Source organism: Bos taurus, chromosome 19, assembly GCF_002263795.3.
Source record: "Bos taurus isolate L1 Dominette 01449 registration number 42190680 breed Hereford chromosome 19, ARS-UCD2.0, whole genome shotgun sequence".
NCBI lineage: Eukaryota > Metazoa > Chordata > Mammalia > Artiodactyla > Bovidae > Bos > Bos taurus.
Genome location: NC_037346.1, coordinates 52538835 through 52566355, shown reverse-complemented (window position 1 = coordinate 52566355; position 27521 = coordinate 52538835). Strand labels below are relative to the sequence as shown.

At 48.9% G+C, this 27521-nt stretch overlaps 2 protein-coding genes across 12 annotated transcripts in view; one reads left to right on the top strand and one right to left on the bottom strand.

The window, feature by feature from the left end:
* The window catches only part of TBC1D16 (TBC1 domain family member 16), an 88911-nt gene extending 67043 nt beyond the window's left edge, over nucleotides 1-21868 (bottom strand). For 4 of the 7 annotated variants that reach the window (XM_024979973.2, XM_059877949.1, XM_059877948.1 and 1 more), the window contains exons 1-2: nucleotides 21794-21868; nucleotides 2092-2333 (exon numbers count right to left, since the gene is read on the bottom strand). In XM_024979973.2, the coding sequence (XP_024835741.1) occupies nucleotides 2092-2275 (184 nt within the window). In that variant the 5' untranslated portion in view covers nucleotides 2276-2333; nucleotides 21794-21868. Of the gene's footprint in view, nucleotides 1-2091; nucleotides 2338-21793 lie in introns of those variants that run through there. The other 3 variants (XM_005221202.5, XM_005221204.5, NM_001206271.1) reach the window with 2 other exon arrangements.
* The window catches only part of CCDC40 (coiled-coil domain containing 40), a 44296-nt gene continuing 38553 nt past the window's right edge, over nucleotides 21779-27521 (top strand). Inside the window, exons 1-4 of one of the 5 annotated variants that reach the window (XM_059878348.1) lie at nucleotides 21779-21866; nucleotides 22633-22753; nucleotides 24230-24293; nucleotides 24729-25145. In XM_059878348.1, the coding sequence (XP_059734331.1) occupies nucleotides 22725-22753; nucleotides 24230-24293; nucleotides 24729-25145 (510 nt within the window). In that variant the 5' untranslated portion in view covers nucleotides 21779-21866; nucleotides 22633-22724. Of the gene's footprint in view, nucleotides 21867-22005; nucleotides 22754-22793; nucleotides 23116-24229; nucleotides 24294-24728; nucleotides 25146-27521 lie in introns of those variants that run through there. The other 4 variants (XM_005221283.5, XM_059878350.1, XM_010816576.3 and 1 more) reach the window with 4 other exon arrangements.

The following is a 27521-nucleotide window of genomic DNA, read 5'->3' as shown; positions in this document are numbered from 1 at the left end:
CCTATGGCACCAAGGTTCCCAGGCCTTTGGGTCTCTGAGAAGCCCCTGGGGCAGGAGCTGGGGCCCCTGTCATGCCGCAGGGCTCTGACCCAACCCAGAATCCTTAGCCCAGCTCCCACTTCCACAACAGCGGGGAATTCAGGGGTTGCCAACCAGTTGTCCAGAAGAATAATGTTCAGGAGAGGTCAAGTGTCTCCACATGGCTTTGGGTTGGGAAGGGACCCAGAGACCTCTGGCCCCCTCTCCCTTGCCTCCCATCAGGCAAGGATGATACCAGAAGCCCTTCAAAGGCTGTGGCTTTTCTTTTTGCTTTATGCCCAGAACATGCAACACCCTCAGACCCAGGCCTAGGACCTCTGCTCCCGGCCCCCGAGTCCTCGGAATTTGGGCCCGTGGTCAGGCATCCCCAGGGGCAAGGCAACATGCCACTCAGCCTTCTAGAGCACAGTTCAGGGACCAGGACCTTGGAATCCCTCACCCTCCCAGTTCAGAATCTGCTTCTAGGACCTGCTCGGGACTTTCCGCCTGACCTATGATGTCCCCTGGAGAAGGCTCGGGGTCCTTATAATCCAGGAAAGAGCTGGGGCTGGAAGTCAGCTCTCCTGCTTTGGAACCTGGAGGGTCCGATGACTCTAAATCTGTACCTAACTGTCCACTGTAAAGACATGCTTATCAAGGCAGAACGACAGAATACTTTCCGAAGAGTTCATTAGCATAAGTTAAACTTTTTGTCTTTTTAAAAATAAATTTATTTATTCAGTACTTTGTTGACACCTAATTTGTATGCAGTGAAGTGCCCAGATCTAATTGTAACTTGTCATTTTTAAATGTACTGACGTCTGATGTGAGACTTTCTGTCTGGACGCGGGTGGGCTGCAGCCAGGCTGCAGGTGCACGGGAACTGGGGACCCAGAAGCACCCTTCAGCAGCCTAGAGAGGCCTCAGGAAGAGCCCAGGGCCTGCCCTCGCTCTGCCTCTACTCTGGCTGGTATTGGGGAGCTCCTCTGAACACCAGCCTCCTTCTCTAAGAGAGAGGCCTGCCCAGGCTCTGGCATTCTCATGAGATTGTTGTACAAATTAAATAAAGCAATACATTTATCTTGTACATTTGCACAAATAACAAAGGACCACACAGGCTTCTAGTATCACTAATCCATCTTTTGGATGCTTCCTGGAGGCAGCAGGGCTGAGGAACTCAGGTGTGGGTGGTGCGCTAACCAGGTCTAACACCCCCAGGTTCCCTGCCCAAGAACAGTCACAATCAGTGACACTCCTAAGAGAATCTGTGCCCACTCCCTTAGTGCACAAGAGAGCTTGCTATCTGGGGGCTCAGAATACAACTGGAGCCCTGGAAAAAAATGCAGTCTCCTTCTCTGAGGCTTGGCAAAAGATTGCAAAGTCACTGTCACCACAGGAAGAGTTGCCCACTCCTGGGACTCGGGACAGCCACAGAACTGGAGTGTCCCTCCAACAGCCCAGAGGGACTGGTAACTCCAGGCTCTGGTGTGGAGGGCCAGGAAAGAACTCTCCATCTCCATCTGTGCAGAGGCTAAGAGCTTCCTTCCCCCATTTCGAAACAGTGGATTTAAGCACAAAGGGTGCACAGGATCAATGATTTCCATGTCCCCAGCATCCCAGGCCTGCTTCACAACCTGCTCGGTCCTCATCCCACACTCTGGGCTGCAGGAAGGGATGAAACCACCAAGCCTGACCTGAGGGCTGTGTTCCCACCCACACTCAAGGGGGCCTGGGGGAAATCCCCCCCACCAGGCAGCTTCCTGAAGAAGACAATGCCCCACTTCCCTCCCTGCAGTCGGGGGGCTCCCGCCTCCCAGCAGCCCTCTCACAGCAGCCCTGTATACATGAATGCCCTCTTCCATTGCAAACACAGCTAATTCCCCTTCGACCGTCCTGCCTCCCCTCCGTGAGTCAAATGTCACTGGTGTGCTTCCCAGATGGGGAAATTAGGGCAAACAGGGAAGTGATGCAGGAGCTTGCTAACTTCAGAGAGATCAGCCAGCTCTCCCCGGGCCTGGACCCCAAACCTTCTTCTCCCAGCCCGTGACCCCACGTTCCCTGCACCGGACTCACCTGGGTGGTGTTCCCCCAGCCCCTGCAGCCCCTCTGGGGGATGCACACAGACATTGTTCTTGGAGTAGATGATCTCCCCATCCAGGACGGAGGGGGGCCCGCTGCCGCCGCCACCACCTGGGGTAAGGGTCAGGAGGTCCGAGGCTTTGGAGGAGGCCCGGCGAAGGAGGCGGCCCAGAGACATTGCCGAGGCAGTGTTTCCATCCTCCGCACACTTGGGCCCAGATGGGGCTCTTCCAGACCTGCCTGGGGGAGGAAGAGAGAGGACAGGCATGGCCCAAGGTCATCAACATGGACGGGGCATTCCTGGGGCAGCATCGTGTCCCACACCAGTAAGCGTAAACGGAAGCTATGCAACCACGGAAGGGGTCCTGCTAGCACAAGGCCATACAGAGGAAATGGGTTCTCAACTGTGGTGTGACGGACACTCGGGGCTGGGCCATTCTTAGTGGTGGTGGCTGTCCTGTGCCTTGTAGGGTGTTTTACAGCATCCGTGGCCTCGACTCACCAGATTCCACTAGCACCCGTTTCCACTATGACAACCAAAAATGTCTCCAGCATTGCAAATATCCTTCGAAGGCAAAATCACCCCATGAAGAACCAGTCTAGGGAATTCCCTGGCAGTGAAGTGGTTAGAACTGGGCACTTTCACTGCTGTGGGCCCAAGTTCAATCTCTGGTTGGGAACTAAGATCCCACAAGCCCAAAGTGTCCACCTCCTACAAAAGGACTGGTCTAGAGGAACCTGTTGGAGAAGGCAATGGCAACCCACTCCAGTACTCTTGCCTGGAAAATCCCATGGACGGAGGAGGCTGGTGGGCTGCGGTCCATGGGGTCGCTGAGTCGGACACGACTGAGCAACTTTACTTTCACTTTTCACTTTCATACACTGGAGAAGGAAATGGCAACCCACTCCAGTGTTCTTGCCTGGAGAATCGAAGGGACGGGGGAGCCTGGTGGGCTGCCGTCTATGGGGTCATGCAGAGTCGGACACGACTGAAGCTACTCAGCAGCAGCAGCAGAGGAACTTGTTCCTACAGCAGTTCAGTCGCTCAGTCATGTCTGACTCTTTGCAACCCCATGGACTGCAGCACGCCAGGCTTCCCTGTCCATCACCAACTCCCGGAGCTTGCTCAAACTCATGTTTGTTGAGTCAGTGATGCCATTCAACCATCTCATCCTCTGTCATCCCCTTCTCCTGCCTTCAATTTTCCCCAGCAACAGGGTCTTTTCTAATGAGTCAGTTCTTCACATCAGGTGGCCAAAGTATTGGAGTTCCAGCTTCAGTATTAGCCCTTCCAATGAATACTCAGGACTTATTTCCTTTAGGATCGACTGGTTTGATCTCCTTGCTGTCCAAGGGACCCTCAAGAGTCTTCTCCAACACCACAGTTCAAGCAAGAATACTGGCGTGGGTTGCCAGGCCCTCCTCCAGGAGATCTTCCCAACCCAGGGGTCAAACCCAGGTCTCCTGCATTGCAGGTAGATTCTTTACCATCTGAGCCACCAGGGAAACCTCCAGGCTTTCTCTGCTCAGGGTTCACCACTGTGTCCATTCCTTCCTAAGGTTCTCAGCCCTCTGCTTCCCAGGGGGTGTCCTGGTTATCCCTCTTCCTTCCTACCCCTCCAGGTCTTCTCCATCCTCACCTGACCCATGTATCATCATCCCAAAGCCCAACCTCTTGTCCTAACACATGCTGGCCGCCTCTGCTGGGAAGGGGACACAAGTGATAGACAAAGGACTCGAGTTAACACCCAACTCATTCTTAAAAAAAAAATAAACTAGGAATCAAAGAATCAGCTTGAGAACATATACAGAACTCCTAAAGACTCCCTGCAAAAAGGAGCAATATCCCAACTGAAAAAGCAGGCGATTCACAGAAGAGGAAACGGAGGGACTGAGAACATGAAATGAAAACCTAACACCTGACACACTGGCAAAAGCAATGTTAATTCCAGCAAAAATGAAACAGAAGCCCAGGCAGCAGCTATGTGAACCAACCAAATGTTCCTGTCCATGGAGCTCATGAAGGCTGCCTACCAAGCTGGGAGTGCCTACCATGGGCAAGATGTCATCTGTGTAAATGAACAGATGTTTGGAAAGCTAGTTCCTGGTCTGAGACCCAGGCCACACTGGGCAGGGTGCAGGCCAGCCTCAAAGGGTGAGGTGGCTGGAATGGGAGTGTCGCAGATGGGCTGCAATTCCAACTCTCAGAGAAAGAAACAAAAAAAAGACTTGAAGCCAATATGATAAAATCATTGACTGGGAATAGATAAACAAAACAGAGTCTGCCCACATGATGGGGTATTACTGAACCTTCAGAAGGAGAGAAATTCTGACACTTGCTACAACATGGATGGAACTTGAGGACATACTCAGTGAAACCAGCCAGTCACAGAAGGACAGATACTGTATTTACATGAGGTGCCTGGGACAGTCAAACACACAGAGACAGAGCACAGAAGGGTGGGTGCCCAGGGCTGGGTGAGGGCTGGGGAGTTAGAGTTTAATGGGGAGAGTTACTGTTTGGGAAGATGAAGAAGTTATGGAAATGGATGCTGGTGATGGCTGCACAACATAGACCCAAATGTCCCCCGTGCTGCTGAACTGTCACTTGAAAATGGTTAAGACCCCAGAGTCCTCACCACCAGGGAATTCCCTGTGTCATGTATATTTTACCACAATAAAGTTTTTTTAAATTATCAACTGCAGGAGGTTCTCAGGGTAAATTATATCGTTCTTTGCACTTTCTGCATTTTGTACACTTACCCCTAAATCCAGGGCTGATTTAGGATGGTCCCTAAATGGAGTTCTCTTTGTGTCCAGTGCTTGGACAGTTTCTTGGGGCAGACGGCAGGGACGAGGGGGCCATCTGGCTCAGCAGGGGAGGGGTGGTCTTGGCGCTAATTTCCTTCAATGTCTTGGGACCAGGCGGCTGAAGGCTGGATCCTCAGCCCCTTATGGCTCTCTGGTTGCCCCTCTGAGCCCCTTGCTCTGATCTCCCCTCTACCTGTATATTTCCAGTTATGTCTGGGGCTACTAACTCTCCCAAACACAGTTCCATGGCACCCCCACCCCCCGGAGCCACCCTTCCATCCCTGCACCTTTACCTAGAGAAATCCACCACTCTCTTCTCTGTCATTGCTGAAGTTCCTAAGGGACCAGCCCTGGGGACCCAGGACCAGCTGGGGTCCTTGCCTTCTCATCCCAGAAGCCCCTCCATCTCGGCCATGTCCAGGGTCCCGAATCCACCCCTTCTCAGGCATCCCCCAAGCCTGAGACCCCACTTTCAATGTGGGTTACAGAATCAAGTTGACCCCTCAGCCCCAGAAATGGTAAGCTGGCTCTGTAAAGGGCCAGAAAGGAAATATTTTTGGCTCTGTGGGCCCAATGGTCACCATGGAGACTACACAACTCTTCCCTGTTGTGTGAAAGTAGGCAGTTCTCAGGCAGCTGTGACTGTGCTCCTACCAGACTGTTTGCTTCCCTGGTGGCTCAGATGGTAAGGAATCTGCCTGCAATGCAGGAGACCCAGGTTCAATTCCTGGGTTTGGAAGATTTCCTGGAGAAGGGAATGGCTACCCACTCGAGTATTCTTGCCTGAAGAATTCCATGGACAGAAAAGCCTGGCAGGCTACAGTCCATGGGGTCATAAAGAGTCAGACATGACTGAGACACTAACACTTTCACTTCATTTCACTCACGCCAGTTCCATATAACTCTGATGTCACACAGGAAAATCCTTCGATTTTTTCCAATCATTTAATATGTCATAACCAAGCTTCCCTGGTGGCTCAGTGGTAAAGAATCTGCCTGCCAATGCAGGAGACATGGGTTCCATCCCCGATCTGGGAAAATGCCACTGAGCAACTAAGCCCGTGTGCCGCAACTACTGAGCCTTGTTCTGAAGCCTGGGAACCACAACTACTGCGCCCACAAGCTGTAACTACTGAAGCCCGAGCGCCCTAGAGCCCATGCTCCACAGCAAAAGAAGCCACTACACTGAGAAGAAGCCCATGCACCACGAGAGAATAGCCCCTGCTCACTGCAACTAGAGAAACGCCCTCGCAGCAACCAAGACCCAGCATAGCCAAAAATAAACTCAATAAATAAAATTATGAAAAACAAATGTCAGAACCAGCCTTAGCCCGTGCACCGTACAAAACAGGCAGAAGGCTGGATTTGGTTCACGGGCTACACGTGGCCAACCCCTGGCTCAGACCACTTTCTGGAGACTCAGGGTAGGGCTGTTCCTTGCTACCCAAACCCCCTCCAGGCCAACTTTTGGGGAAGCCTTCTGTCCTCCCCAGGTTGAGGGGGCGTCTCCCTTGTCTTAACCACTGGGTTCTCTTGCCTGAACACACAACATCTGACCAAGATTCGAAACTTAAATCACACTGGAACCTACACATCAGAATATGTGTTTTCTTTCCAATTAATCACCTGATAAAGCTATATTCCAATTCTAATGATGACTTCATTCCATTCGTCTAGAATATTTTTAGAATTCAAGAATCACTCCAGAATTACAAGATCAGTTAATGAGCCATTCAAGAAAATGAATTCCCCTCTCCAGATCAGCACTGCCCAGGAGACATACAATGTGAGGCCTCATATGCAATTTTAAATTTCCTAGTAGCTGCACTTTTAAAAAGTAAAAAGAAAGAAATGAGGGAAATTCATTTTAACAATATGTTTTTAGTTAAGCCATTATATCCCCAATAGTATCACTTCAGCGTGTAATCAATATGGAAAAATTACTGATGAGCTATTTTACATTCTTTACATCTCCAGAGTCTGGTTTATATTTTGAACATAAGCACACCTAGGTTCAGACCAGCCGTGGTCCAGGTGCTTAGTGGCCTCCTGGGGCCCACAGCCTCCGGGTGGGCAAGACTGGGGCAGGGCTGGGGCCCTACCTCCTTCTGAGCCTCAAATGGTATTACTAATACTTAGTGTAATTGCCCTAACTGCCAGAATGAGCTGCAAACAACGCTCAGCTGATTCCAAAAACCACACCATCTTTAAGTGAAGACGGTTTGCCACCGTTGAGGATAATCAAAAGAATGTGCTGAAAGCTCTGAAGGGGATTCCAAAATACAAGTGTTCACAATATAGCATTTTCCCCACATCGGCTGTGAAATCCCACTGCAGCCCTGGGAAACGAGTCCTAGCAGCACAGTTTTGCAAACGAGAAAACACGTACTGTACACCCCAAGTCACTCAGTGAGCGACACACCTGGACGGGAGAACTTTGTCCTCTGTGCTTGGAGTTCCAGCTTCTAGGTGCCCCCACCCAGCCTGGGTAAGCAAGGACAATTCCCCAGCTCCACCCGCAAGGCTGTTCAAGGGTGGGAGATAATCTGCTTCTCGGAGATCCCACAAGTCTGTTAAACATTAGCCACAAATATTTACTCTCTTCAGAAAATGTTCATTTATTTTTTTCAATGTATTTGTTCCTTCATGAACCTATTTCGTCTCAATTAAAACTGGTTCCCAATCTCTGCTCTCTTTCAAACTAAAAGTGGAGACTCCTTGACCTATTTTTTTTTAAAGCTTTTTCTTTTTTTAATTATGAAAAGTGTTCAGAGAAGTGTCAATATAAAGAACACATGTCCCTGAACTCACAACAACCCAAAAATATCTGTGTATTTTCTACTATCTTCTGTGTCTATCTTAACAAAACAAAACCACCTACTGGAATTATATCATATCTTGCTTTCTGTTATAACATATTTTTCCATGTGTTAGAAGCAAAAATGTGTCCCCTTAAAATTCATATTAAAGTTCTCACCCCCACATTTCATGTGTGTGTGTGTGCTAGTTGCTCAGTCGTGTCTGACTCTTTGCAACCCCAGGGACTGTAGCCCGCCAGGCTCCTCTGTCTGTGGAATTCTACAGGCAAGAATACTGGCGTGCATTGCCATTCCCTTCTCCAGACCCTGGGATCGAACCCAGGTCTCCTGCATTGCAGGCAGAGTCTTTACCATCCTAGCCACAAGGGAAGCCCCTACACTTTATAATTCAACATTATTTGAAAGTAGCTTCTATATAGAGATAATCAAGTCAGAATTAGGTCATTAGGGTGGGCCCTGATCCAGTGGCTGGTGTCCTTTATTATTATTTTGAAGAATATTTGTTTATTGGGCTGCACCAGGTCTCAGTTGCCGCACGCAAGGTCTTTAGTTGCAGCCTGTGGGATCTAGTTCCTTGATCAGGGATCAAACCCAGGTCCCCTGCATTGGGATCTTGAAGTCTTTGCCATTGGTTCACCAGGGAAGTCCATGGTGCCATTTAAAAAGAGGACATTTGGAGACAGACACAGGTATACAAGGAGAATGTAGCGTGAACATGAAGACAACTCTCTACAAGCCAAGGAGGGAGGTCTCAGAAGGAACCAACCCTTCAAAATCTCAGGTCTCCTGACTCTGAAACTGTAAGAAAACTGATTTCTGTTGCTTAAGACACCCAGTTTGTGGTACTTTTTATGGCAGTCACAGAAAACTAATACACCATATTATTAACTAATTAAAAAATCCAAAATGTCAACCCTCCATCTTAACCGCTGTAAATATATTACAAGAATGCACCATCCTTGAACCAGCCACCGTCACCAGATATTTGTCTTCCAAATAGTGGCTACCTAAATAATAAACTTCACATTTTTATGCAGAAATCTTCATCTGTATTCTGTTTTCCTAGGTTAATTTCTGGGATTGCTATTTCCTTGGGAGGCCAAACTGATATAATGTCCAGTGGATTTCTAAAAAGGTATCCGAGTTTTGAGGGATTTGACTTTTTGCTAATTTGGTCATTGCAAAATGGTTTTCTGATAATCCATTTGCTTGAGTGGGTTGCCTTATTTGTATTAAACATTTGTGTTCTACCTGTGAATTGTCTATTGGTGTACTTTGCCAATATTTCTGCTGGGGTGTCGGAATCCTTATTGATAGGAAAGAAATATTTATATAGCAAAGATCTTAATCTTAATCTTTTGCTGTATGTATATTTTCCCTAATCTGTTGTTTGCCTTTAAATCGTGTTACCTATTTTGAAATACAGACGTTTTAAACATCTAGGCAAACCGATGGTAACTTTCCCTTAGTGATTTCTTTTTATCAGTTTTACACTTTATATCATTCTTCCCAAGCCAAAAATCCATTAATTGTTGGCTTATATTTTCATCTAATTTTCTTATGGTTCCATTTTCAATGAACTACTTCTGATATTTCAAAAAGTCTAATTCAAAGTATACATTTACCTGAAAAAAATCACACATTCACCAGCTCATTGAATGAGTGTTTGTGTTGTTTTTATCACTATTTCCCATTTTTATTGTATACTATTATTTGATTTAAAAATAGGGAGATCAATTAAAGCTTAATAAAACTTGGATACTTGTCATATACAAACTTATGAGAAATTTTAAAAAGGTGGGGGAGGGGGATATGGGGGAAGGGGAGGGTCATGTTAACCTCTTTCCCCAGCAACCACCCCCACTCCACTGCAGCACCACCGTTACAGTAAATTTCAGAAACTCGATGGCCTTCCCTTCACACCATCGATCATGGAAGCCCCTCTCCTCTGTGGGGACTGGCAGCTCCCCCGGGTGTACCGTAAACCAGGCTCTGCTCATAGGCAGCTGACATGGTGACTGCACCCAGCCAGTGCAGTCCTTCTCAGGATCCGCCAGCCACAGCTTCTTCATCTGGGCCAAAGCAAGGAACCCAGAGCAAGCTCTCCAAACATGCCCTGCCTGCCCACATCCCCACCCCCTGCAGTCCTTTCCCCTGGAATCCCCCTTACTGCCTTATTTTGCTTCTGTTGAAAGAGATGGCTTGTTGCTATTTAGAAGGCAAGGCCCATGTATCCAGAATGCCTCACCCAGCGGGGCCTGCCAGGGGCCCCTCACCTGCACCCAGGCCAAGAGTGACAATCGCCTGTCACATAGTGCCCCCCAGCTCCACAGTCACAGCTTGTGTCTGGTGGCCAACCTCCATAGGGAAGCCAGGCAACACACGAGTCCGCAGAGGTTGGGTTCCTTGCTTGGTGTGAATTTCTATTCTGCTCCCACCATCCGTGTTGGCAGATTCCTAACTTGGCAGTTCTATCCGAGTCCTCCAGCTGGTGAACATAAATCTGAGTTTACCCCTACCCTGTCGGAAGAGAGGGAAGGAAAAGAATCCCAGAGAGCACAGTTGCTGAAAGGCCTCCACCTCCCGGATGAGAATGGAGGCCCTCCCCGCGCAAAGCTCAGGACAGCGCCCTTGGGGTGCAGCTGCCCCAAATCGAGCAGAGCTGCTAAGAGAGGAGGGCTTGTCCAGAACAGCACCGATGTCCAGAGGCTCTAAGGTTACCTGATGAACTGCTTCTCCAAAGCAGGGGGCTTTAAGAAACTCGGAGGACAAATCCCTACACTCTGACCCAGCAGATCTGCAGGAGGGGGCACCCAGGTGCCACCATCACCATGTGAAACTGGGAACCATTCACCTACTACTCCCCTGAACCCCCAAGGAAGGCAGAGAATCGGGCTCTGACAGGAGGCAAACCAGCCCCTCTGCTGCTCAGGCTGTTCTGTTATCAGCACAATTAATGACATGTCAGTGGCTGCCCAGGGCCTTCCCCCACCGCCTCCTCTGGTGTGTCACCAGTTGGATGTTAAGTGTTGGGTGGATTCAAGACTGCAGAAGGCCTGTCCCCTGCCCGCAGCCCAGCACCTGTCACTGGGTTAATAAACGTGGCTTGGGCCCACGTGTTACCCAGAGTAGAGGAACGTGCAGCTCTGTGTCTAGGGATGCGAAACAGAAGGAGCCAGCCTGGAGAATGGCCTTCAGAGACCTCCTGCAAGGAGGCCCCTCGGCTTCAGTGCCCACTGGTCTGGCAACGAGACCTGACGAACAGTGGGCTGGCTGGGAGCAGCTCCTCGTGTCCCCACCTGTCCCTCAGGGGTGTCCCTATGACCCCGGGGTGGTGGAAAGGTTTATGATCAGAGCCATGTGGCTCCTGCTTCACAGATAAGCCACACATGTGCAGAGCAGTGTCCAGCTCCTTTAGGGTCCCTAGATCCACCCGGGGAGAAGGCAATGGCACCCCACTCCAGTACTCTTGCCTGGAAAATCCCATGAATGGAGGAGCCTGGTAGGCTGCAGTCCATGGGGTCGCTAAGAGTCGGGCACGACTGAGCAACTTCACTTTCACTTTTCACTTTCATGCATTGGAGAAGGAGATGGCAACCCACTCCAGTGTTCTTGCCTGGAGAATCCCAGGGACGGGGGGAGCCTGGTGGGCTGCTGTCTCTGGGGTCGCACAGAGTCGGACACGACTGAAGCGACCTAGCAGCACCAGCAGCAGCAGATCCACCCGACCAGACCCCTGGGAAGCAGCGGGCCCCTTTGCACTACTGTTAAGTCCCCCGCCTAGATTTCTAACATCGGGCTGTCCTGGCCCTTCAATGTCCACTGCCGGAATCATTTCCTCTGTGTCGACCATTGAAGGGGAAGCTGTGTCTGGAGCAGAGCACATGCCTGGGCTTCTGACAGGCTTGGTGAGGAGTTAGAAGGCCAGAGGCTGGGGGAGCGCTGGGAAGAGGGTTCGGTGGAGCAGGGTGGGGATGAGGAGGGCCTGCCCACCCACTCCCCTGACCAGCTGTCTCCCGGCGGAGCCCACATCACATTCCTCTCCCAGCCCCTCTGCTTGCAGGCTCTCAGGCTTCAGTGATTGGCCTTAGAGAGGAAAAGTCTTGGCCTTGGGGCCAATCCCACCTTCAAGCCGCACCTACAGCTCCCATGGGCACCCTCTGAACACTTGCCACCCTCTCCTGACCCTGAGGCTATGTCCTAACTAGGAGCCCCCAGAGGGTTCAACAGGCTGGGGGCGGGGCAGGAGTTGGAGCCAAGCCGAGACAGGGGGGCAGCCTGGGAGGGGCCCCCTGTCTCCTCCAAGGTACACTCCTGGGGTCCGTGGGGAGCACATGACTGCTCCAGAGCAGGGTCCACATCACAGCCAACAGGAGGGGCAGCTGGAACTTTTCTGGGGTGCACTACACAAGGGTCACGGCTCTGAAGGAGATGGTGGAGGCGATCCTTCAAAGACGTCAGGGCTGGGGCTCAGGCCAAGGAAAAGGGTCATTGCCAGGCCAGAGGGGGGCTGATGCGTCCAGTTCAGTTCAGTTCAGTCGCTCAGTCATGTCTGACTCTTTGCGACCCCATGAATTGCAGCACGCCAGGCCTCCCTGTCCATCACCAACTCCCGGAGTTCACCCAAACTCATGTCCATCGAGTTGGTGATGCCATCCAGCCATCTCATCCTCTGTCGTCCCCTTCTCCTCCTGCTCCCAATCCCTCCTAGCATCAGAGTCTTTTCCAATGAGTCAACTCTTCACATGAGGTGGCCAAAGTATTGGAGTTTCAGCTTTAGCATCAGTCCTTCCAAAGAACACCCAGGACTGATCTCCTTTAGAATGGATTGGTTGAATCTCCTTGCAGTCCAAGGGACTCTCAAGAGTCTTCTCCAATACCACAGTTCAAAAGCATCAATTCTTCGGTGCTCAGCTTTCTTCACAGTCCAACTCTCACATCCATACATGACTACTGGAAAAACCATAGCCTTGACTAGATGGACCTTTGTTGGCGAAGTAATGTCTCTGCTTTTGAATATGCTATCTAGGTTGGTCATAACTTTCCTTCCAAGAAGTAAGCGTCTTTTAATTTCATGGCTCCAATCACCATCTGTAGTGATTCTGGAGCCCCCAGAAATTAAGTCTGACACTGTTTCCACTGTTTCCCCATCTATTTCCCATGAAGTGATGGGACCCGATGCCTAGGGACCCATAAAATGGAGGAGAGACTGGTAGGAAGGGTGGCAGAGCTAATCAAGGGCCTGACCCCTGCACCGTGGGCTGGGATGACAGAGGCTGTTTGGAAGGAGCCATTGGGAGGAGTAGGAACAGGTATGCAGAAAAGCTCCCGGCCAGAGGAGTGGCCCGGGTGGAGGGGAGGGAAGAGTCCTGGAGATGGATGGGGGTGATGGCCGCACAAGGATGAGAATACATTTAATACTGTAGAATTATGTGCTTCAAAGTGTTCAGTATTCAAAATCTGCTGTGCGTACTTTATCACAGGGAAAAAATAGTAATAATAGTGGAACCTGGAGAGGGTATACAGATTCTCCGTTCCGCCCTAAAAAAATAACAATATTAATCTTTTAAAAAAACGTCTGGGACCAGGAAGCTTGCAGCCAAAGAGGCCAGGATGAAGTGGAATGGTATGGATGGAGGAAAGGAAAAGGACAGGGAGCTTGAGGCCGGTAACAAAGGAAGCTCAGGTCCCTGCACTGAGGGCAGGCTGCCAGCAGCAATGCCAGGGCCTGGCAAAGACCAAGCAACCCGATGACAGATCTTCTAATGTCCCCGAATCCATAAGATGCATGACCTTGAACAGTTCTTGAGCAGATGTGCAGAGCAGTTTATACCCGGCGTCTTTGGGACCTGGAGTCCTGCAGGGAACAAAGATTCCCACCCCACTGGGAGACCAGAAAACTGTGCTCCGGAAAGGTTGCCAGGTACAGAACCTGGAGCAAGCAGAACACCCAGGTCCCCTTCACAGATCTGGGGTCTTTCTATGGGCCAGTCTGACTCTCCTCCTTACCTGGATAGAGGTGGGGACCTGGAGAGGGTGTACAGAGAGGACCTGTACAAGGGGACCCTCTCGTACAATCTAAAACTGCTACCAGTAGAGATCCTGAGACACACAAAACCAGTGATGTCTATAGTCAGAAACAGCTATCTGACTTTTTGCATCTCTACTAAGGATTCAGTGTTAATTGAAATAAAAAAGCAGCTTGAGATGCTCAAAGCACTTTGTACCAATATTATAAATCCTCTCCCAAATCCTGAGAGATGAAGGGTGGATAGAGAAACAGCTCCAGGTAGAACCGTGACAACGATTTAAAAAACAAAAAACAAAAAACAAAATCTCATTCTCCTTGAATGCATTCATTTAATATTTTTACTTTTAAAATGGTTACGTTCTTAGCAGTATTGTTGATCTTAGATTATAAGCTCCTGAGCCCACGACATCTCTGAGAAGTTCCTTTTATGAAGGGCTATCTTCAGTAGAGTTCCAAATGCCATGTTTTTGTTGACGGAAAGGAGAGCGATGCCAACCTGGCAGTTGGCACAAGGAATACAGAAATGGAGTCAGGCCAAGATCTGGAATGTGCATTAGCTTGAGTATGCAAAAAAAGGCAATGATTTTAAAAGACATAAAATAAAAATGCCAGTGCTGGCTTTTAACCATCTCTGATCAATGTATGAATACACGTTGAATTCTGTGCTGCTCTGAGCCATCAGAAACCACTGGGTAGGACCACATTTTTTACAAAATAGGCTATTGTATAATTTGAAAGAAAAGATCAACTTGGCCTCTCCTCAGAAAACACACACACACACATACACACACACGCTCATGAAACAAAAGACTGCAGAAACTCCTAGACTAGGGAGTCATTCTTCCTATTAACCTGCAACTCCTTAAGAATTAGAACATCTTTGAGAACTATTCTTGGTCCTCCGTGACTTGCAGGAGTAAGTCACACTGGTGATGAAGGTAGCTCAAGTTTGCTTCCAGGAGGAGAGAGGTTTTGAGGTGGTTGGAGAGTGGGGAGAGGGTGCCAATAGAAGAGAGATGTCAGAAACCGCAGCAGCCCCAAGAGAAGCAGGGTGGGGCCTGGGAAGGATAGCAGATTTCTTCTCTCCCAGCCCTGTTCAGAACTGGCCCTGACATGCTGGGTTGGAGCCAGTGGGCAGCAGCAGGCCTGCTGTTAACCACACATGTTCCCTCCTCCCTCCCCAGGAGCCACGTGGCCACTGACACTCAGCCCAGAGGAAGCGAGGCTTTTTTAACTCCACATGGCAGTGGTGGGGTGGGGCTCTCCTCTAGCTAATATTTACAGGGGGAAAGTTAAGAATCTATTACCTTCCCTGGTGGCCCAGTGGTTAAGAATCTGCCTGCCAGTGTAGGGGACATGGGTTTGATCCCTGGTCTGGGAAAATCCCACATGACCCGGAACAACTAAGCCCGTGAACCACAACTACTGAAGCCCGTGTGCCTAGAGCCCGTGCTCTACAATAAGAGAAGTCGCTGCAATGAGATACCCGTGCATTGCAACAAAGAGTAGCCCCCACTTGCCACAACTAGAGAAAGCCCAAGCACAGCAACAAGGACCCAGCACAGCCAAAAGAAGCCTGAAGAATTCTTTTTTAAAAAAGAAACTATTACCCCAAATTCATTCCCCAAGATTTAGTGATTTAGACCCAGCGAAAGTCCTCCTAGATAGGGAGGTAAAGTCACCAAAAAAGACAGAAATGAGCAAAACACAGATGCAGAAATGACATCCTTTAGAAAAGACTCAAGTCTCCCTTCCTGCTTCCTTCACAAAGCACTTCTATCCCCAGTGTATTGGCTACTGTAACAAGTCACCACAAAAATAGAGACTTACAACAATACAGTGTATTATCTTGCAGTTCCAGAGGCCAGAGGTCAACCCAGGTCTCACTGGGCTAACCTCAGGTGTCAGCAGGGCTGGGTTCCTTCCTGAGGTTCCAAGGGACAATCCATTCTCCTGTCTTTTCCAGCTAGAGTCCACGTACATCCCTTGGCTCATGGCCCCTTCCTTCTCTTTCAAAGCCGGCAGTGCAGGTGCTGTTTTTCTCATAGGGCATCACTCTGACACTGACTCTGGCCCGGTCTTTCACTTTCAAGAACCCTGTGATGACACGGCCTCACTGGATAATCCAGGACAATCTCTCCACATCACAGTCAGCCAACAGGCAACTTTAATTCCATCTGCAACTTGAATCCCCTTTGCCACATGACCCAATACAGTCACAAGGTCCCAGAACTAGGAAGTAACATCTGGACATCTGGGGACTGCTCTTCTGCCAACCACATCACACCAAGGACACTGTAAAGAGCTGACTTCTAACTCTCCAGGGGACTTTCCATCTCCACTGTCCATCAAACTTCCATTCAGAGCAACTAGCCTTTAAGCAATATGATGAGAACCTGGGCCTAGACGTTGCAGAGGGGAGACCCAGCCTCTGCGACAGCTGGACAGGACAGAGGAAAGCTGTGCACAGACAAGTGCCAGAGCCTTGGTTCCTGTGCTGGTGTAAGGCGCTGGTGGTGGTTTAGTCACCAAATCGTGTCCAACCCTTTTGCGACCCCATGGACTGTAGCCCGCCAGGCTCCTCTGTTCATGGGATTTCCCAGGCAAGAATATTGGAGTGGGTTGCCTTCTCCAGGGGGATCTTCCCAACCCCATACCTCTCCTGCATTGCAGGCAGATTTTTTACCACTGAGCCAGCAGGGAAGCCCCTGTGCTATTGTAAGAAGCTGCATCAATTCCCAAATGGAAAACAAATAGAGCAAAGGTGCAGACACCTCTTGAACCTTTCTAAGAAGACGAAAGAAACAGGGCAGCCTGGATCCGGCAGGAGGGAGGCTCTGCCCAGACTTCTCCCGTTCACTGTTCTGTGCCATGTCCCTGCCCCAAGGCCACCCTGGGTCAACAGGACAAGTGTGGTCCTGGCAGCTCATGATCTGGCAGTTCCCGCACACCTGCCACAGCCCACGTCCACTGTGACAGCTGTCCATTGCAGCGAGGGGGAAGCAGGTAGGGAGTGGGGCTGATGAACCCTTAGGGGGATGTGTTGTGTGGCAAAGTCCACAGGTGATTCTTCCCCCGAACTTGCCACTGTCACACTGCTCAGGAGCAAACTGCTCTGAGCTCTGGTCACCTGCCAGATGACCAGAAGAAACTGGTTCATCTGCTTTGCCCTCAAAGACCAATCAACACAGAGCAGGGACAAGGTAATGCCATCTTAAACACGAGCCAGGCACATGCAAACAAGGAATGTTTTCCTCTCATAAAACATCTGCTGCTAATACACCTCACAAGAGGCCCCGATTTTCTCTCCCAGAACCAGGCACATGCACCACAGTCTTTTTGGAAACATCCAGTTTTGCAGTTCAATAGGTGATATAAATATTGCAGATCAGGAACCTTTTCTTTGGGGTGCACAGTTTGGGGAAGTTGGGGCTCCTTCAGTCTCGTTGCCCAGATAAGACACCTGGGAGCTGATATCACCCCTCTTCTTATTCGCATTTAAGTTCAAATTATGGGATCATTGCAGAAGAGAAATATATTTGCTGCACTTGCATTTTGCATTCAGGATTAACATAGAAAAGATCGTGGCCCAAAGATAGGGCTGTTGTGCATGGGGCCCTCTGTGTTGAAGTGAGGACAACACAGTCAACTTGCAGTTAAATCGAAGGAACGAAGTTTAGGGCAGAAATCCTAGAGCTGGGGCCCTGGGCCAACTGCCATAAGGAAAAAGGACCCTCAAGAGGCCGTAACTGGAGAAGACAGTTAAAGAAACGAGGGTGAGGGAAGATCTGGTGGCCTGCTTAGCTGTTTTTCCTCTCCCAACTGTCCAGTTGTCACTTTGATTATCGCCCACTCCTTGGAAAACCCCAAAGCCTCTGCCTGTCCAGAGAAAGACCATCTGCTGCCCATGCCCCTGGACAGAAAATACCCTCAAACCACCTCCCCCAACGCGCCAAGGAAGGCGGGCCTGCAAGGAGAAACAGGCTTAAAGATGAGTCAGGATCCACACTGAGGAAGGACTAAACCCAAAAAGCAAGGAAAAGGGTAAAGCCAACCAGGAAACCACTGACCAACCACAAAGTGGATGAGGGGCATCTGACCTGTACATTGCGCCTATAAACTTTAACACAGAGAGGTTCTCAGTGTCTGTGGCAAAGGAGTTGGTAATGCACCACAAAACAGAAATCAAACTAGGGGAGAACATACTGACAACACTCCCGGAATGCAACACACTTGATCTTGCTCAGGGAAAGCATTTTAGCTCTAGAAACTGAAAAACCAGGACTTCCCTGGTGGTCCAGTGGCTAAGATTCTGTGTTCCTAATGCAGGGGGCCTGGGTTCGATCCCGGATCAGGGAACTAGATCCCACATGCTGCAACTATGACCCAGCACAGCCAAATGAATATTAAAAAAAAGAAGAAATTGAAAAATCGTAAAGGTATCAAATGCCATCTGATAGATATGTCCTTTGTCCTGATTCCAATGCCAGAGAGTGTAACAACCAATTTATCAACCACTTGAATTCAGGGTCACTCAGTGGAAAACCAGAGCAAACACCAAAGTGTGCAAGCAGGTTCAGACACAGGCTCAGGGTGCACCCCGGTGATGGTGGTCTCTATAGGAGCTAATCTAGAATGAGCATGGCTACCACATCTCCGTATGCAGTCAGGTGAGTCCATACAGACCCCTTATCTTGTGTATCAGCTCTGCTGCTGCTGCTGCTGCTGCTGCTAAGTTGCTTCAGTCGTGTCCGACTCTGTGAGACCCCATAGATGGCAGCCCCCCAGGCTCCCCCGTCCCTGGGATTCTCCAGGCAAGAACACTGGAGTGGGTTGCCATTTCCTTCTCCAATCAGGTCTAAACACCTGGAAAGACTCTCCGTTGGAGGCTCAGGCAGAGAAGGGCATGCCATTCAGATTGGATAATGCATTTGGGTTCTTTCAGTTCTTTCCTTGTGCTAGCCGTACAACTGAGGTTACTACACGCAGACGGAGAACTTGATCTTTTTTTTTTTTAACAAGTCTTAAGTGCCTGATTTCTCCTCTCTGAGGATGGCTATATCGGTTCAGAAGATGGAGTAAAGGACATGCTTCAGATCACATATCATCAAAGCAGATTTATTAGAGATGCAAGACCAAGTGCCCAGAGGACACGTGGGTGGTTGCTAGCATCAAAACCACCAACACGGAAGTGAGTGGGAAAAGATTCCCTATGTCATTTGCGAGGAGGTGGGGGTGGGCTGGGAGAAGTACGTGCTTTCTTTGTGCAATGGCCTCATCAACATTCATCAGTCTAATACAAATACAATAGAACAATGTACAATAACTATGTACACCAATAAAACCAACCTCCGCTGCTACAGATCCTTCATGTTTAAAGTCATCCTCCCCAACTGCACCACTGTAGGAAGCTAATTCACTAATTTTATAGGAGAGGATTCAGGCCCGTGGAGACAACTGGGGACCCTTGGCCGGATGTGGAGGGACAAGTTAAAATCTCTACTCCAGATTTGCGTTGCCAGGCAACCTGGTCACCCTGGTCCCTGGTCGGCCCAGGGGGACCCAGCACCCCGCAATATAAAGAGTGTAAATATATCTCTGGGGAAGGAAATGGCAACACATTCCAGTATTCTTGCCTGGAAAAATCTCATGGACAGAGGAGCCTGGCGCGATACAGTCCATGGGGTCGCAAAGAGTTGGACACGACTTAACAACTGAGCACACAGGAAGTTTTATTTCTTCTTTGGGTAACTATTGTTTGCACTCAAAAGAATCACAGTTTACAATTATTTTAACTTGTATTTGTATTATTTTAAAATATGGTAGTTTTTTAAATCAAACCAGTTGATTTTGTAATAATAAATGCCCACATTTTAAAACTAAAATAAAAGAGAGACTGTAAATATATCTAAATGGAGAATTCCACTTCTGCTTATGATCAGCTTTCCACCTGATGAACCACATATACAAGGAACCAAAAGACAAAACCAAATATTTTTACCAATCTAGTTAAATGTGAAAAATCCAAACAGTGGTCATTAATAATAATTAAACACTTATAATTAACAAGAACTTTGAATGAGCCAGGTACTAGGTACTTTAGATAACTGTTGCAACAGAACTTTGTGACAGGTTGTATTACTCCCATTTTACAGATGGAGAAACCAAGGCACAGTAGCATTAAGTCAGTCCTATGTACTGGGTTGGTATTCAAATCCAGCAGTCTATATTTGGAGGCCATGTTTTAAACCCATGCACTGAGCTACCCAAAACCTGAGCCAGGGAGACCAGCAGTTGTAGGTAGGGTTCTACAAACCCAGCGGCTATCATCTCAGATGCCTTTACACTGAGGCCTGGGGGGCTTTTTATAGACTCAACTGAACTGATACTAGCAGCTAGTGGTGACATCAGTTAGTCCCCACTCTCTCGAATGTTTATGAATCACTTGGCAGAGTGAACCATGTTATTGTAAGTCCCTAGGGCAGGGAGAATGTGCGCATGTGAGTGGTAGGGGCAAGAGGGGAGGCAGTGTGGTACAGTGGTTTTGTGGTACAGTGTGGTACAGTGGAGTTGGAGCATCCTGGGCCCAAGGCCTGTATTTCTGTCACTCCAGGATGCATGAACTTGGGAATTTAAATGTCGGTGTTTCTACCTGTAAATGGGGATCACTTCAGTTCCTGATTTTATGGGTTTAATTCATGCAAAATAATCAGAATCTATTTACATAACAATCATCATGGCTGGAGGATTAAAAAATTCCACTGACAAGAACTTTCTTTAGTCATATTCTGAGACTCTGCTCTCCACAAATGCTCTACAAGCCAAGTGCACTCAGCAGAGAACAAGCCTTCCGATACCAACAGCACATGGCGGTGAATGAGTTTCACAGTTAATACTAAGAGGCTTTCTCACTTTAATAATCTTTTCTTTGCAAAAGTTTTCCTGGTTCTTAAAAGTGTTTAATGTTTGCTAGTCAACTAAATATTGATGTTTCTAGTGGGGGAATTTCTAAAACAAACACACAGATTTTTTTTTTTAAAGTTTTCTAATCAATCTGTGACAGATTTAGAATGGAATTCTCCAATCTGGGCCTTTGCCCCTGCCCTTTGATAATATGCTCCATCATATGGCTGGTTTTTGAGAACCAGTTGCCTCTTTACAGACATAGGAATTGGTGCCTGCAGGTGGTAAAGAAGGATCAATGGGACCAGACACAGGGGCTGGCCTGGCTTCTCCTATGAACTTGAGGAGGCAGTAAAACAAACTTCATGGTAAGAAAAGTGAACGTATTGTGTCGTTTTCTGTTTCTGAATAGAATCTGAACTAGGTTGTGGCCAACATATGACACCAACTTCCGAGTGTGGGAATAACAGGATTTCAAGATTCATGGCTTCTGGCAGCGTGCCTTAGGTTATATTTAGAAATCTTAAATTGCCGGGGTTTTTTTTCTTTTCCTTTTTTCTTTTCTTTCTTTTTATTTTTTCTTCCTTTCTTTTATTATTATTTAAGAAAAGATCAAGAGGAAGAGCTCGGGCCTAAAGGGTGTGAGTTTCATGACCTGAGGCTCTTAAACAGCCAGACCACCCACCCCAAGGCCAGGAATGTTAAGCGCGCGCCCCGTGCGGGTGAAACACACACTTTGGGGGGCTGTGTCGGCAAACGGCGGGCCCCTACAAGTTCTCATTCGCGTGCTCTGACGATCCAGCCAGACAAAGACCGCAAGTTCTCCGGACCAAAGATTCAGACAGCCTGAGACCGAGTCTCCTCGAATTAGGCCCACTCCCTGCCCAGGGCGCCAGAACCCGCCGCGGATGGGGCCCTCAGGGAGCTCCCCGCGTGATCCTGCCGCCCCACTCCTGCTCTGGCCCTGCACCTCTCTGCGCTGCGGCCAGACCCCGGCCCCTCCCGGGCCCCGCGGCTGCAGGCCCACGCGCCCCGCGCGCCCCCAGCCCGTCCCGCCGAGGTGCGCTGCCCGATCCCCCGCCGGCCCCTCAGGCCCCGCCCCCGCGGCCCCCGGCAGGTCCCCGATACCCACCCGGGTCCCGCACCCGGGGCCGGATTTGCGCCGGCTCCCGGAGCCGCCTCCGCCGCCACTGCAGCCGCCGCCAGTGAGGTTTGGTGGGGCGGGGACGCGCGGCGAGGCCCGGCCCCCGGCCCGCCCCCCAGCCCAACCCGGCCCCCGGCCCAATCAGACCCGCCGCCCACCCCACCCCCGCCAGCCCCAGTCCCAACCCTGCCCCAACCGTGTTGCGGAACTGCCCCAGTCACCTTCCGCCCTCCCATCCCAGGCCCCGGCCCGGACGCCCCCTTCCTATTCCGGGCCTCGCCGCCTGCCCGGGCCTCCGGCCCCGGGACTTTGCCCCAGAGGGAAGCCCCACGCCCCCGGAGTGAAGGCAGGACCCTTGGGACGTCCCATCTGCGCGCTCGCCCTCTCTGTCCCACCCTCTGCTTTTGTTTTTCCTATTTTGAGATAGGAAGAGAACAACACCCACCAGGAGGCCACGGGGCATCCCTCTCCTGCCATGAATTCTTCGCAAGAACCCCGGGAAGGGGGTACTGAGCCCCCCAGGTCTGGAGATGGACAGGCAGGCACTAGGCGGGGGCTCGGTCCCCGAAGGTGCGGCCGGCTCCGGACCCCGTCGCGCCCCCGCCTCTTCCTGCCATCCTCAGGACACTTGGCCGTCCCATGTCCCCGGCTTCCCGGGTGCCCTGCGCGAGCCCCTGGGGCTCCAGAGTGGCCGGCAGGACACACGTTGACACGGTTGTCGCTTTACAGAAACGGAGTCAGGCGGGGTAGAGCTCGGACTTAGAGATGGAAAAGATGCGTATTTATCCTTTAATACATTTACAGAGTTAAATATTCTGTGTTTCTAGTGTACACAAATGGCACAAAGGCCTCCTGCCCCGCAAGCCCCGCGCGTGGTCCTTGCCCGCCGGATGTTGACGGCGTCGCATAGCAACTGGAGATGGCGGAGCCGGACGGCGGCGCTGGCGGGTAAACGGGCCTAGGGATCTGGGGCCTCGGAGCTGCCCCCACACCTCCCCCTTCCCATAGCCCCCTAGGCACCCCTTCCCTTCCATGACCTTTTCCCCTCTCCTGTACCCCTGACTCCCCACTCTCTGAGCCTTTCCTGACCTCCCCGGTCACCCCCACATTCCTGCACGCCCTTCTGCCTTCTCACCTCGCGTCCCTTTGTCCTCTCCCGTACCCTCCCTTTTCCCCCTTTTCTGGGCGCTCCTTTCTCTGAAACCCGGGACTTGCTCAGTCCACAGTAACCATGACAACCACGCTGCTTGGTAATCCCTGCTGCAGAGCCCTGAGAGCAGGGGTCTCTGTGCTGGATGCTGCCCAGCGAGGTCAGTGAGAGGGAGACCAGCCCAACCTCACCGGGGTTGGAGGTGGCAGGTGATGGACTGGGTTCAGTATGGCCAGGCAGCCCCACCGTGAATGCCTTGAGCACACAGATAGGCTGTAGTCAGGTAAACCCAGGACCACCAGGCCTCTGCTCTCTTACACTTTGTTTAAAAGGATAGAGACTATTTTTAAAAATTTACCTTTCACATTGGACACCGCTGTATTGTTTCTTTCTTTTTTTTAAGGTAGGTCTGCGTCTACTGACATGGAAAAGTCCAGATTACAATAAATGAAAAGACTAAATGCAAAACAGTGTATATAGTGTGATCTCTAATTTGGTGGATGGGTGGCTTTAAATGCACAGAAAAATATTTGAAAGAAGATATCCTTGGGACTTCCCTTGTGGTCCAGTGGTTAAGGCTCTATGTTCTCAAAGCAGGGAGCCTGGGTTCGATCCCTGGTCAGGGAACTAGACCATGCCACAAGTAAGGGTTGGAATGCCACAACTAAAAAGATCCCACATGCCACAACTAAGACCTGGCACAGCCAAATAAATATCTAAAAAGTAAAAAATAATACATAAAAAATATCCTTAAATCTCTTACTATTACGTCTTGTTATCTTGAACAGGAGAGAAGTCACAGGGGATTTTCATTGTCTGTGTCACATATTGCTGTATTAGTTTAACTTTTAACTAGAAAAAAAGCAATTTTAAGAATGTGACATTCTTGTACTATCCAAATCACGGGGAAACTGAAAGTTTCTAGAGTATTTGTCCTTTTTGCACAATTTTCTCTTATTTTGTTTTCTATTTTCCCCATTTTGTCACAAACACAAGTGTATTTAAAGTGACTTTCTAGCATAATCTACTTGTACTGTTCCTTAAATGTTTCAATCATTGCATTTTTCATTCATTCTTGGAGTGACTCTTGTGCCATGTGACAGGCATGGTCTAGTGTTGGTGTTAGTGACAAAGTCATGGCCATCAGCCTAGAGAGAAGGCAGACAATTAACAAGTAAATATAATAACTAGATATACAGACAGTAAGGAGGGGATAAATGCCAAGAAAAAGAAAGATGTTACTTGAAACTGTTCAACTGTTTCTCCGCCACCAGGTCTCACTTGGGCGGCAAATCGCCTTCTGAAGGAGAAGAGGACCAGCATGTTGAAGGCGGCAAGGTAAAATTCCTTATGGGATGAATTAGTCTAGGCTGTATTTACTAGGAATTAGCGTTCAGATTTGTTTAAGAAAATTGCACGATGATCCTATGACCTTGCTCTGGAACAGACTCAGTTCAGTTGCAGAGAAACCTAATTTCCTTCCACCTCCTTCTGAAGCGTTGATGGCTTGTCAAGAATGCCTTGGATATCCCACACCTAGATCGCCCTGAGTTTTTCAGAGCTCATTTTCTGTAACAAAGGATGCAAAATAATTACCAAAAAAAGAAAAAACAGAGTAGATCAGCTAAACTATGAAACATAATCTCCTAGCAATGCTCAGAGTGTATAGATGCAGTTTTCCCATCAGTATAATTACCTTATTAAGGATAAAATCTCATAAGATCCTTTACACTTTGTCTCCTGATTTTTTTTTTTCCTGCTTCATAACTACAGGTATCGTCAATGGAGAAGAGCAATGACCAGAGAAGTGAAGAAGCTGAGGGTGCTACAGAGCATTCCGAAAGGGAAATTGAAAATGATGGGGAAGTCACAGCCCAGGGGGACTATGGAGGAAGCCAAGGGGAAATGGAAATGGAAGAGGAATTTGAATTAGAAGAGGAATTAGAATCTGATTTGGAAGCCACGTCCCCTGAAGGGGAAGTCAGTTCTCTAGATCTGGCTTCCTCAGACATCAGTCGTGGGGAGGGGCCCGAAGATGAAGTTGACCGCACACCCCCGTATGAAGGAACAAGGAGGGAAATGGGTCTTGAGGACAGAGAGGCCCCCCACCCATCCAAATCCACAGGAATGGGGTTCATCACTACAAAGAGCTCCCAGCAAGTATTAGGCCTGTCTGAGCAAATGAACCAGGTGAGTAGCCTGAGGTCTATAGTGTTTTACTGCTCATGAGGTTTGTAAATCTATGTGAGGAACTCAGGGTACACTATAAATAATTCACATGGCAATGCCTGTTAGAAATGTCTTAGCAAACTTAAGTCTCAGGAGCCACTGTCATAGTCCAAGAGTTTCTGAACCCTCCTTTGTGTTCCCAAACCCAAGTTGGAAACATTCCACGTAAGGGCATCCAGGTGTCCAGTCTCTAGAGCAACACTGTCCGGTAAAACTCTACATGATAATGAAAAGGCTCTTTATCTGCGCTGTCCAGTATGGTAACCACTAGTCACATGTGACTATAGAGCACTTAAAATGTGGCCAGGGAGATAGAGAAACTGAATTTTTAACCTTTTGAGGATTCTAATTAGTTTAAATGTATATATCCAACAGTTATAAGTGGTTACCAGACTGGACAGTGCAGCTGTGGATAATAATTGTTATAGGCTTATTTTTACTTTTTAATCAAGTACACACAGAAAACTGGAGTACCTTAAAGAACTTTTAAGAATGTTTTTTAAAAGCATTTGACAGTAAGTTGCCTCCCAATGTTTTCATATATGTTTTCCGCAAACGACCATGTGATAATTATCAAAATCAATGTGTTACATTACCAAATACACCTCGGGCTTCCTTCACCAAGTGTCCTAGTAATGTCTTTTATAGTAGAGCTCCACTTCAGAATCGCTTGCTGCCTTCAGCTGTATCGTCTCTTTAGTCTTCTCAATCTGTCCTTGACCTTGATGACCTTGACACTTTTAAAGGTCACAGGCCAGCTATTTTGTAGCAGGTCCCTCAGTTTGGTTCTGCCTGGTATTTTCAGGTCTCCAGGTTTAGAATGTCACGGAAGGATGCCATGTTTTCCTGGTGTTCTATCAGGCCGTGCCTCAGTTCAGCTTGTCCATTACTGATGGGCAAGCCCCCAAATGTTTGGACTGTAACTCTCCATGCCAAGACCTTCCTCGCCAGGCCCAGGCCTGATACCTGTGTCTCACCTTGGGGACAGTCTCTGGAACCCACCTTCCTCATTTTGTCTAGACTCATCACCCCATACTGGGTCAACTCCACTGTTGGCTTTAGGTTTGATTGTTCTAGAAGGAAAGCGAGGGGTAGGGCAGGAAGAGAAGACATTATATTTATTCATCATGTACTCTGGGCTGGACACTTGCATGCCCTTTACATGTGTTGTCTCAGTGACAACAACCCCATAAGGTGGGAACTATTATTATCCCCATTGCTCAGATTAGGAAACTGAGGAGCCAAAGAACTTCCTTACCCAGAGGCATGCAGCTATGATGGCTGTCATGCTTGCTCTGAACTGTGAAGTTCCTCCCCACCCTGTGAAAGCTAAAATAGATAATAACTTTGGAGAATCACATGATTCAATATTTGATGAACCACAATTAAGCGTTATGACTACAAACGACAAGTGGATATCAAAACCACTTGTAAGATTCTAACAACTGAACAGTGCCCTCCTTTATAAGATAGCCAGGACCAGGAATTCCAGATGGTCCAATGGTTAGAACTCTGCACTTTCAGTGCCAAGGGCCTGGGTTCAATCCCTGATTAGAGAACTAAGATCCTACAAGCCACATGGCACGCCTGAAAAAACAAACACACACAGCCAGGAGTACCAAAGTATAGGTCGCTTGCTGAGCTGTAAACCCAGTTTACATCCTCAAGTCTAATTTCTAGAAAACTCACCTGGGGGACTTCTCTGGTAGTCCGGTGGCTAAGACTCTGCCTTCCCAAGGCAAGGGTCCCGGGTTCAATCCCTGGTTGATTCCACACGCTGCAACTAAAGAACCCTCATGCTTCAGCTAAGACCCAGAGCAACCAAATAAATAGGTAAATAAATAATTCTTTTTAAAAAGAAGATTGGTATGAGAGAAAAAAAAACAGTATGGCTTGGTATCTTAATAAAACCTCTTACTTTACAAGAAAAAGAAAACTCACTGGGAAACAGTCTCCAAATTTGATCAACCAGAATGGCAGAGACAAACTCTAAGAGTGAACCCTAAGAGCGAACCCTATTTCCCTCCTCCCAGCTCAAGTAACTTAACTGTGGAGTGGGAGCTGCTGGGTCACCAGTGTGGTCATTAAGAAAAGCCCTTTCTGGACCCCCCAGAAGTAAGTAGGCTTTGGACTCTGGGCTCCCATGAATGTCATTGTGGTTCTGGATGCCTCAGAAGTCATTTCTAGAAGCAGCATCACCTGAGGAAGAACAGCTGGAAAGAGCAGGAGCTGGGCGTTGAGACAGCCGTTGGCTGGCTAGGCGAACTTAAGCAAGGGCTTCAGCTTCCATGAACTGCTTCCCCTGCAGGAGACAGAAACGACTGGCATCCACCTTGC